This window comes from Cebidichthys violaceus, unplaced genomic scaffold (assembly GCF_023349555.1).
Source record: "Cebidichthys violaceus isolate CVI_PGR_0920_01 unplaced genomic scaffold, fCebVio1.0.p SCAF_11, whole genome shotgun sequence".
In the NCBI taxonomy this organism is placed as follows: Eukaryota; Metazoa; Chordata; class Actinopteri; order Perciformes; family Stichaeidae; genus Cebidichthys; species Cebidichthys violaceus.
The window spans coordinates 13,315,729-13,326,474 of NW_027176274.1; the positions used below are offsets into that span (position 1 = coordinate 13,315,729).

At 41.5% G+C, this 10,746-nt stretch overlaps 2 protein-coding genes across 2 annotated transcripts; one reads left to right on the forward strand and one right to left on the reverse strand.

The window, feature by feature from the left end:
- The first annotated feature begins 540 nt into the window (after positions 1 to 540).
- Positions 541 to 4,442, forward strand: asb11 (ankyrin repeat and SOCS box containing 11). The gene is made up of 7 exons (XM_068735558.1): positions 541 to 637; positions 1,080 to 1,159; positions 1,252 to 1,359; positions 2,154 to 2,304; positions 2,386 to 2,520; positions 2,892 to 3,080; positions 3,177 to 4,442. The coding sequence occupies exons 1-7, from the start codon at positions 541 to 543 to the stop codon at positions 3,299 to 3,301; spliced, it is 885 nt and encodes a 294-aa protein (XP_068591659.1). The 3' UTR covers positions 3,302 to 4,442.
- Positions 4,443 to 6,509: 2,067 nt separating this feature from the next.
- Positions 6,510 to 9,060, reverse strand: LOC137891124 (gastrin-releasing peptide receptor-like). Its single transcript, XM_068735570.1, has 3 exons — positions 8,663 to 9,060; positions 7,518 to 7,869; positions 6,510 to 6,981 (listed from the first exon to the last, which is right to left on the reverse strand). The coding sequence occupies exons 1-3, from the start codon at positions 9,034 to 9,036 to the stop codon at positions 6,667 to 6,669; spliced, it is 1,041 nt and encodes a 346-aa protein (XP_068591671.1). The 5' UTR covers positions 9,037 to 9,060; the 3' UTR covers positions 6,510 to 6,666.
- Positions 9,061 to 10,746: the final 1,686 nt, after the last annotated feature.

Below are 10,746 nucleotides of genomic sequence, written 5' to 3' on the forward strand. Positions count from 1 at the left end.
TTGGAGGTTGAACATTATATCATGCCTGCAACAAAAAAAAAACTTGCTGCATGATTTCATGTGGAAAGAGCTAAAACAAAACATATAGGACTTTGTTATGTATTAAAAATGTGACAGATGCCTTCACTAGTCAATTCTTTGTAAGTAATCATAACACTTAAGTCATGTAGTGGCGAAATATTTTAGGGGTTGAAAATCTGTTATAACAGAAGATGGATAACGCTGCTCTTTCACCCAGATATCTACTAAAACTTGTCCAAGCATAGTTGTCCCTTTGCTTGTAGCTGTTTGCATGCACTTTGTTTGTGCTTAATTCAAGGTGTATCAGTACTGGCCCTTCCAAAGAACCATTGTTATGGATATACTGTAGACTGTATCCATGGTCTGGGACAAGGGTAGGCGGGAGGTGGCAATGTGGGGGAGGTGGCCAAGGACCCAGATAATAGAGGGAGGAAGGCCGACTTCAGGTTTGTTTATCCGCCTGGACAAGCTTGAGTCCTGGACAGTCTTTGAGGAGTCTTCGGTTGTTTCATTGTCATTATGGCTGCTGTTCAAACAGAGGTTTCCCTGTGCCTGCAACCTTGGCAGAAGCCCTTGTACATCTATGGGGGGTTGGCATGCAACTCATTAATGGCTGGTAAGTTTTTTTTCTTTGTCTTTTTTGCTCTTTCAGCTCACTTTGTTTGTGTTGTGGGAGAAAAATAAGAGTAACAACTGGATTACTTTTGTTAATTTATGAGAAAATGTATAAACCTTCTAGTCGGTGTGGTTTAGCTTTGCATGTATTTGCATTATGCAAGTTTCTTTATAGTGTTTTGGTTCTTGATTTGAACTTTGCATGTAAATATTGTTCACTGGGCTCTGCAGTAGCCATTGAAACCCTATGTGTGTGTGTGTGTGTTGTTCAGAAATCAGTGTGTTTGGTGGTTGGGGTTGGGGTGACCCTGAGAAACCAGATAAACATGTATTTAAATGAGGTCATCTTAACATTACAATGAGCAGAGATCAGGAACACTTGGCCATCTGTGTGTGTTTTCTGAATGTGGAGACATTCCTGATCTTATTCTCTGTGTCTCAAGACTTCTGGTCAGACAGAACTCCTCTCCATGACGCCGCCTACCAAGGGAGGCTGCTACAGCTGAGAAGCCTCATCGTTCAGGTAAAGTTGGGTTTCCCCTGATGTGTGCACACGATGCACAGCACATTCATTGTTGTATCTGACAGCGTTATCCTCTCTGTTCTCCCCTGCAGGGCTTCCATGTAGACACGCTCACCATGGACAGAGTCTCTCCTCTCCACGAAGCTTGCCTCGGTGGCCATTATGCTTGTGCCAAGTTCCTGCTGGACAATGGAGCAAATGTAAGAACATTCTATTTTCAGTTTAAAGACAGGCTTGTTTTTAGGGCGTTTGTGTTTATTGTAGGAATGACAAAATGGACATATTTGAGGTATTTGTCCAGGGAGAGAAACTTCAGGATGTAGATGAGGGAACATTCTCCAGCTTTAGCCTACTTTAGTCAATACAGTAAAACTTCATTTATTCATCAGAATCAATTTGACCATGGAAGCAGAACAAATATACACAATCGTTCTCCTTCCTTTTGTATGACTAGTTTGTCTCAGACATGTAAAACCACACTCAAACTTATTGAGATACATAAAAAAATACATTGTACTTAATTCATCCATTTGACTGAATTTGTGAAGAACAAAATGTTATAAAATGTTATTAAAGAGGAACTCCACTGATTTTTGACATCAACAACTATTTACAGGTTTGAATGAGTACTACTGCTATGTGTTATGTAAGGCATTTTGTGGCCTCAAAGGGAGCTGCCAAAATCTGAGAAATTGACTTCAGTGATGTCACTTGAGTCATTATGAAGCCTCCTGTCCAGCGTCGCCATCTTGGAATACGTCTGTCGCCTAGGCCAAATCCCAATGTCCCCCCTTATGGACTCACGGACTTTGAGGCACGCTCCCGCAAAGAAGACAAGACACTTCCGCATCGGCTTCAGTCGGCAGAACTGGAGTTTGCCGCCTGATAGCACAACTAAACCAAAATCTCCGAAAGAAGTGTCAGAGGTTTGGTTGCATTGTGGGTAATACAGGCGCCAGGTTTTGACATATTTTCATTTTATATCTCCCCGTAGGTGGAGACAGTATCAACAGATGGCGCCACACCTCTGTTCAACTCTTGCAGCAGCGGCAGTGCTGCTTGTGTCAGGCTCCTGTTGCAGCACAGTGCCTCCATCCACACCCACTACCAGCTGGCATCACCCATCCATGAGGCTGCTAAGAAAGGTGTGTGTGTGTGTGCAAATATGTCAAAGTGAATAGACATGATTTGTCAGTGCCTCGATTCTGATGATGTTTCTCCATCAGGTCACAGAGAGTGTCTGGAGCTGCTGCTGTCGTATGGAGCTCACATCGACATGGAGTTGCCTGTGGTGGGGACGCCGCTGTATTCTGCCTGCATGGCCCGAGCTGCTGCCTGCGTTGAGGTGCTGCTACACTCAGGTAATGTAATCTGCAAACTGTCAAAGAGTCAGGAACAATCATAGTTCATACAGAGATGTTAGTTCCCCTAACAGTAAAATGTATAGAGTGAAAAAAACCTCTAATCCCCTCAAGTGTTGCTTTGTTTGATTTCACTGCAGATTTCTAACAGTCATACAAATAAGAATTATATTTACAGAGCACCTTTCAAGATAGGCTGAATTTAATAAAATATCCTAGAGGATTAAAAACGCATCAAAGAAACAAGGTAGCACAATACAATGAATCAAACATTAGAGAGTCTCTCATTGTCTTCTCTGTATCTATTAGTGCTACGTTTTGGAGGACTAAGCCTCGGGTGTGTAACCATTTGTGTGTGTGTGCACCTGTAGGAGCAGATGTTCGAATCGGGTGTGGGCAGGACAGTCCTTTACATGCTGCAGTACGAGGAGGAGGAGCCAACGTTGTGGATCTTCTTCTGGACTTTGGGGCTGATGAGTGTTGTAGGAACGTAGAGGGAAAGACTCCTCTGGCTCTGTCATCGCCAAACAGCGCAGTGAGAGTTGCACTGCAGAAAAAAGGTATGTTGTAGAGACATTCATGCAAGTTCCATGAACCCATTTTATTCATATTAAGGTATAAAAACACTACTTTTTTTTTTTTTAATCTCTACCCAGGTCCGTGCTCTCTGTCTCAGCTCTGTCGGCTCTGTATTCGCCGAAGTCTGGGAAAGAGTCGATTCCACAGAGCCTCTGGCCTCTTCCTCCCTCACAGTATGAAGGACTTTCTCCTCTACCAATGAGCCATCTCTGCCCTGCTGCTGAGGCTGCTTGTGTGCCACATATACTGAGTTGTGCTTCACATTTGTGCCTTGTCCCTAACTACCAAGGCAAGTGAAAAAAGACATCCTAATTCAGAGAACGGGACTGCAAGTTCCAAGGTATTCGTATTGCAGTAACTTTAACGTATCAGGTTTTGTATTTTTATACTTTTAATGAAGTGCTTACCATTTCATGTCTATGGATTTTACATCATTCCAAAATGTTTTCAAAGGGGAACTTTGGGAAGTCTGTTTACAGGTGTTGGATAGTGGTGTTACAAGCTCCTGTTACCACCGTGGGTTCTCTCGGCACAATGACGGCAGCACACTCAAATAGCGTTTCTCAACGTTCTTTATTATACTGACAGTTCAGGCTGGCCACGGCCGCGCGCTCTCCTGCAGTGCCTCCGAGCGCACCCGCCGTGGACGCTTGCGTCCGGGTTATCTGTCGTCCTCTCCGTCGCTCTGCCAGCCTGTGTCTCCTGCTCACTTGTTTCCCTCCCTGCTCCATCACTATTGTTGTTTTTATAGGAGAGAAACACTCACAGATGAGGCTAATTAAGCCTCTTCCTGTCACCGTTCCCTGAACCACTCCTCCACTCTGTCCCTTCTGCAGCTGAGCCCAACCACGGCCCGCCACCACAAGTGGGCTGCTACTGCATGTAGAAAAAAGTTGGATACATTTTGTGGCTCCAGGAGCTGTGATGTCACTTTTCTCAGTGTCTGTTGAAGACTCAAATTAAATAAAATCAGTGGAGTACTTGTTTAAGGCTGATATTGTTATGCAGGATCTCACAAAATAGGTATAAAGTGTAAAAGTGTATCCACTTAGAGTAAATACTGTATTTTGTAAAAAGTGTGTTAAAAAGATGATTGTAATGCTGTATTCTTATTATCTTTGGTGATCTACATGTGAGTAAGCCTGCCTCTTGAAGTCAGTACTCTGATTTGTTTGGGCTGTAGTTGTTAGCCTTGAATGTTTATATTGTGGGTGATAAACAGTAATGTAGAGTCATTTATTTCATGTACCCTTATGTGCAGTACATGTGCAGTAATTTGAGTACTTGCAAGGGGAGTTTCTTCTACCTTTCTGGATATCACCCTTATAGCCATCCTGCTATACCTGCACACACGTCTATCCACTGCACTTCCTACAATAAAATTCACTGAACTGAGGATCCTTTCTGCCCGTATTCTTTGACCCGTACACTATTCAGATCTGCCAACCCAGACTTGTTACATTTTCTTCAAAGGCCACAGCCTTTGTTATACCATCAGTCAAAAGAGTAATCGACAGACTTTAAATAAGTGGCGTTTGACATTGTTTTTAAAGTTTGCAGACTTACAAAATAGGTTTAAAACAAACAAAGACCTGTTAGGAATATGCCCAGATAGTGTAGCACTGTCCAATCTGACACATTATAGAATTAAAGAAGGCAGAGTCAAGCAAGTACATGTGAACTGATGAAAAGGATCTGATGAACTGAGGGGTGGACTGAGTTTTGGAGGCGGTGCTGCTGAAGGGGAATTAATTTCCAGTCTTCAAATGCCACCCTGAAAGGTCACCTACAGAGCCTCAAAAAATCTTGTTTGATCTAATTTAACTTGACGTGTCTTTTACCTAAACGGCAAAGAAAAGCCTCGGCCTTCAGCAAAAGTTCTGAAAGATGGATATATGCTGTGATTCTGTGTGTGTGTGTGTGTGTGTGTGTGTGTGTGTGTGTGTGTGTGTGTGTGTGTGTGTGTGTGTGTGTGTGTGTGTGTGTGTGTGTGTGTGTGTGTGTGTGACTGTGTGAGTGTGTGTGTGTTGATGGACTTCCTGCTGCTCTTGTCTGAAGTCAGCGGACACACGCTGTACCTGTGACAAAGTCATTCATCTTGTACAAAGCGACCTCTGAAGGTGTTGAAAACAGAGTTAGAGTGAACAATACGGATGTTGACGTTTTCTTTGAAGCCACGGTTCACAGTGGGTTTATACGGAGGGTGCAGGTACAAAAAGAAGGTCTAATGCAATAAAATTCATAATTCAAGGAATATAATACCTCAAATTTGAGCTCCATTCACTTCCCGTGTTGCTCCATGTTTAAAGGTCAGATATGCAGCAGTGTTTCACTCTGCTGAGAGAAAAGCAGCAGAGCCACAGACTGTGATTCAAATCAATCCAGATCATTTTTTAATTTATTTTTAACAGCTTAAAGTTTACAATCACAAAACCCTCTCATAAAAATTACGACCAGAGGAGAAGATCAATGGAACATAAACATCAACATATTCATGGCGAAGACGATACAAAACAAGTTTACACCGCAGTTCTGTAAATTGCACATTATTAATATTATTGTCATACATGTGACTACACTGTTAAACTGCTATCACCAATATATTACTAGAGCTTAAACCATTAGTCATTCAACACAAAATGAATCCGCAATAGTTTCAATTATCTTCTAGGTAATTTATCAAGAACAAGACGAAGAGTTTACTGCCATGCTAGCTGCTCTGTGAGGAAGCAGTGGTTTGATGCTAATGTCAGCATGCTAACATGCTTTCACTCCAGGTGACCAGGTGACAATGCTAAGATGCTGATATTTAGCAGGTGTAAAAATGCTAAATATTCATAGTTTTCTGCTCTTTTTAAAAGTGTCTGAATATTCTGCTATTATATGTTTTATATCACTGTGAAAGGAATGTTTTTTTTTGTTTTTGACTATTGGTTGCTTGGGCTTTGGGAAACTGCGACATTTTGTAGAAGACTAAACAATTAATCCATTATTCACAAAAATAATATTTCAATCAATATTGCTAATTATTTTTAGTTGCATTTTATATTAAACATTAAACAAACTTAGAAATGAACAAATGGTTGCTGACATTTCTACATACAGAAGAATAGCCGACCAACACACCATTAACTATTGAATATAATTTAACAGAAACATCTCTATGTACAAAATGTGACATTTGACAATTTAAATAACTTGACATTTGACAAGCATTCTTACAAGGGCAATAAGACTTCTACCATACAGAACAGCAAATGTCAGAACATTAACGCCTCAAATGTCAGAGGGCATTCTGCTTTATCTCCAGCAGTAGTCATCTTTTTTGTTAATAATGGCACTGTGCAGATAGAAACATGTAAAAAAAAAAAAAAAAGGTGATGAAGAGAAATGAATATTAAGATGTACGGTGTACAGAATGACTTGACAACAAGGCCAAAGGATCGTAACAGTGTCCCTTCAAGATGACCAAATCAGAGGTAAACATGCGTGAACAAAGTCGATCAACATACGTCGAGTCCTGCTGAAGCACAGGTTGTTACGAAGTTTCTGAAAACACAGATGCTTTCAGACGGTGGTTATATTTGTGCTCCTACTGCTCTGACTGTACAAGCGTCTGGGAGAAGTGCAGCACAGAAGCTGCTTGTTGAAGTGTTTGCTGAAGCTTTTGCTCATCAGGTAGAGCGCAAATGGGTTCACACAGGAGTTGGTGAAGGCCAATATGCGAGCGCACACGCTGGCGATGAAGTGGCCCAGCGAAGTGTCCACCTGGTCGTAGTGGTAGGAGCGGTACAGGTAGATCACGTGACTGGGCAGCCAGCACACGGCAAACAAACCGACAAACACCAGCACAGTTTTGGCCAGACGCTTTCTGGACTTGATCTGACAGAAGAGAAGAGAGAGAAGAGATCAGCTTCTACAATTTAACAGACATTCATGGTTCCCAGAGGATGAATCCTTTTCTACTATAGCGCCAATAGCACCTTAACAATTTTGTCTTTACTGCTAGCAAAACAGCTAATTTTACAACAATGGAAATGTGAGTCTAGCCCCACATTCCATTTATGTTAATTATTTGAGTTTGCTTTTTGTTCTACTAATGAAATTGATCGACAACTATTGTATTGATTGCTATACAATTTAGTATAGACATTCCCCCTACAAAAAAAATCTAAATAACATTGGTCATCCTCTTTTCATCTAACTCAATCATTAGATCAATATTTCAATTTTTCTTTTTAAACTTAGCATTATCATTGTGCTCGCATTCAGTGAGTTTTGATGTATAAGTAAAGATTTAAATCAATTTCTGTCGAATACACAGTAAGATCACTGAATATGTAAATAGTCTAGAAAGTGGTCTATAAAGAGTACTTTGTATATAAGATAAATACATTTAATGGACCCTGCAATCAGACCTGTTTCTGAAGGTGCAGGTGTCCTTCAGCAGGGATGTCCACAGAGCTCCTGAACAGACTGCGAGCAATGAAGTAGTAGTAAACAGATATGACAAAGAGGGGAATGATGTAGAAGATGAAGAAAGAGGCAGTGGAGTGGATTTTCGGGTGCATCTCCCCGGCGTGGGGGTAGGGCGCACAGGTCACAAATGTCTCATTGGTGTGGCTGATGGTGAAGGTGTGCAGGTCGGAGAAGACAGCTTCAGGAATCGCCAGGGTCACAGAGAGCAGCCAGATGGCCCCCGCTCGAAAAAAGAAACTGAATGTAGCGCTGGACGTGTGGATGTCCAGAGGTCTGACTATTGCTTTGTACCTGAACAGAGAAGAGCATCACTGCAACTTCTTTTGCCACTTTGTAGAGAGACTGATCCTCTCAGGATGAACTGAACTGATCACCTCATTATAGTTTCTTCATCAGTCACGTATTTAAAAGCAACTGTAGGAAAAATATGTTACTGTGTTGTGGGGGACAAATACGCTTTGAAACTTTGTCTGACCGTATATTATTTAGCTGAGAAAAATGTAATTAGGCTTTGAATGAAAGGAAACAGGAACAACAGTAGACAATATTAGCTAGGATGAGTTACAGAAGCTAAGAGCTGTTGGCAGCAATAACAATTACAGGAAATAAAATAGAAATGTAAAGTAGGAGAGAGCGCGGTCGGCTTGGATACTTTTGTATTGACCCCCCTGATCATAATATGATCGGGGGCAAAAAAGGGTTTCTGAGTGGCTGCCACTTGAGCAAACATTCACTCAGTGACTTCACAGTGGGTCCTATTCAATAAGGAAAAACCTTTGTCTGTTTTTTGTTAACTTTTTGTTTATTTATAACAAGGTAGGAACAATAAACAGCACTGCCCCAACCGTCCCATGGAGAGCAGACACGTTTTAGACTCGTGCTATTACCAACTAAAATTCAGACAGCTAACACCAGCATCAAGAGATAGGCTAAAATAAGCGTTTCACCCATCATGTGGATGGAGTGTCGCAACAACAGAAGTGCCATACTTGATTCAATCTAAAGCAACCTCATGTTCAATCAAGAAGATGATAAGTTCCTAACACTTTTTAAAAAGCATGCCCAGACTGCGTAAGAACCCTACCGGTCAGCGGAGAGAGCAGTGAGGGTGAACACGGAGACTCCCACCGAGGTGAGCTGGATGAACGGAATCAGTTTGCATCCAACGCGGCCGAAGAGCCACTCATCCACCAGGTAGCGGCTGGCGTCCACCGGGGCGCAGGTCAATAGCAGCAGCACGTCCCCCAGAGCCAGACTGGACAGGAACAAGTTGGGCACCGTCCGCATGGACTTCACCGTCAGACACGTCCTCATCAACGTGACGTTTCCCACCAGACCCACGATAATGATGATCCCGTAGACAGCAGCGATTGAGATACCAGGGAGCCAGATGTTGTAGTGGTGCTGCTCCCCGGTGGAAACATTGAGAACCAGAACCCCGCTGTCCTCTGGGCTCATAACGAGGACGAGGTTCACGCGGAGAGACGGATGTTTTCAACTGGAGAGTCTGCTGTATCCTGGTGCCGCGCGTTTGGTGACTGACTTTATAAACTACATGACCTGCTGCATGCTGCGCGCGTCATTTCACGCGCCACAGGCTAAAAGCTCTTTGAACAAATGTCTATGGGGGTAGGCAGATCTGTTTCAACCGCATTGTTGAGAGGTAAACTCTCCTCAGTGTATGAATTTATTGGCACATATGCACAAATGTTCTGTAAAATGTCCAAGGTTACACAAAGTGGTACAAACAAAGTGGTCACCTTGATGTGATTTGCAGTTATTATCTCTTCAGTGTTCATTCAGCTGGTCAGTGTTTTAGAGGCCAGTGGAAATAATTTGAAGTTAGTTTGAAGAGACATGCTGAATTTGTAAGTTATCAAGTGACCCATTAGCTTGTCCTATCATATAGTTACATTTTGTCTTTGGTGTCCTTTACTGTTTATGACAGTTGCATTGGAACAGGACATCTTAAGCTTTCACTTCAGTATTTTACTATAGAAGTCTCTTTTTCTACATCCAGTACTACAACATGTATTCCTCAGTTTCTATTCTTTGTTACAATAATGATTTATGTTATTTGGCATTTTGTGTCTGTTTGTGTTTTCGTCATAGCCCACGGGTCAGGTTATGACAATGATCATTTTAAAATATAGCCAATCTATAAAGTGAAGTGAAACAATATTAGACAAGAATTGCCCCTGGTCACTTAAAAAGAGGTGACGGTTAAACCTTTATGTTTTCATGTTGAAAATGTCTAGAAAAAGACAGATGGTGCTTCACACTGGAGACATGTTTGTTGGTGCATCAGATGGCGCCAATTGAGCTCAAAATCATTTTCTAATATAAATGCTAATTGAGTTTTCCTGTATCAAAGCATTAGAAAACACGGTTGAAAATATGCTTCTTTAAGCACGACTTAAACCAATTTGATTTTCCAGACTTTTCCGTTGCCCAATGTGATTTCAAAGAACAAAATGGCTGCAGAGTTGGTAATCCTCAAAAGTATTTCAAGCCCAACTGTGTTTAACTTCTGACAAAAATGGCCATCAAAGTAAAATGGCTGCTTGGACTTGATACACGCTTTTATGTGAACTCACCAACAGGAACACACTCAGAAAGCTGATACGTATTCCACTGCCTGCTATTTCAAGTATTATGTAGATGGATCACGTTGAACCAAATTATGTTTTTCACAACTCTGAATGCAACTGCATCCACTTCTGTTCTCCCTTCATCTCAAGACGACCTCCTCACCACCTCCCTCTCTCCATTATTGTCACCCTCCATGTCTTTCCATTTTAAAAGAAACACATAGAAAAGCCTTTGTTCAATTTGCATTTCTGTTTTTTTTAATGGTCAAAAGTGAAATTAGTTCTGTATTCATAAGATGACCTTTGCTTCCACAATTCATATCTTCCCTTGGCATTCATCCTCTTTTTATCTCTTGAATTAAATGAAAACGTATTTCAAATTAAAATGTGACACAATCTCGACTCAGATAATCACTTTAATCATCTTGGAAGTGATTAAAGCTGTAGTGAACACGGCTGATGCCGGTTACCTGTTTTACATCTGAATATTTCATGTGTTTGGTGGTTTTAAACAGAGTGATGCATCATGTTTTATTCCATGAGATTTTTGAGTGTTTTGGTTGTGTGTGTAATGTAC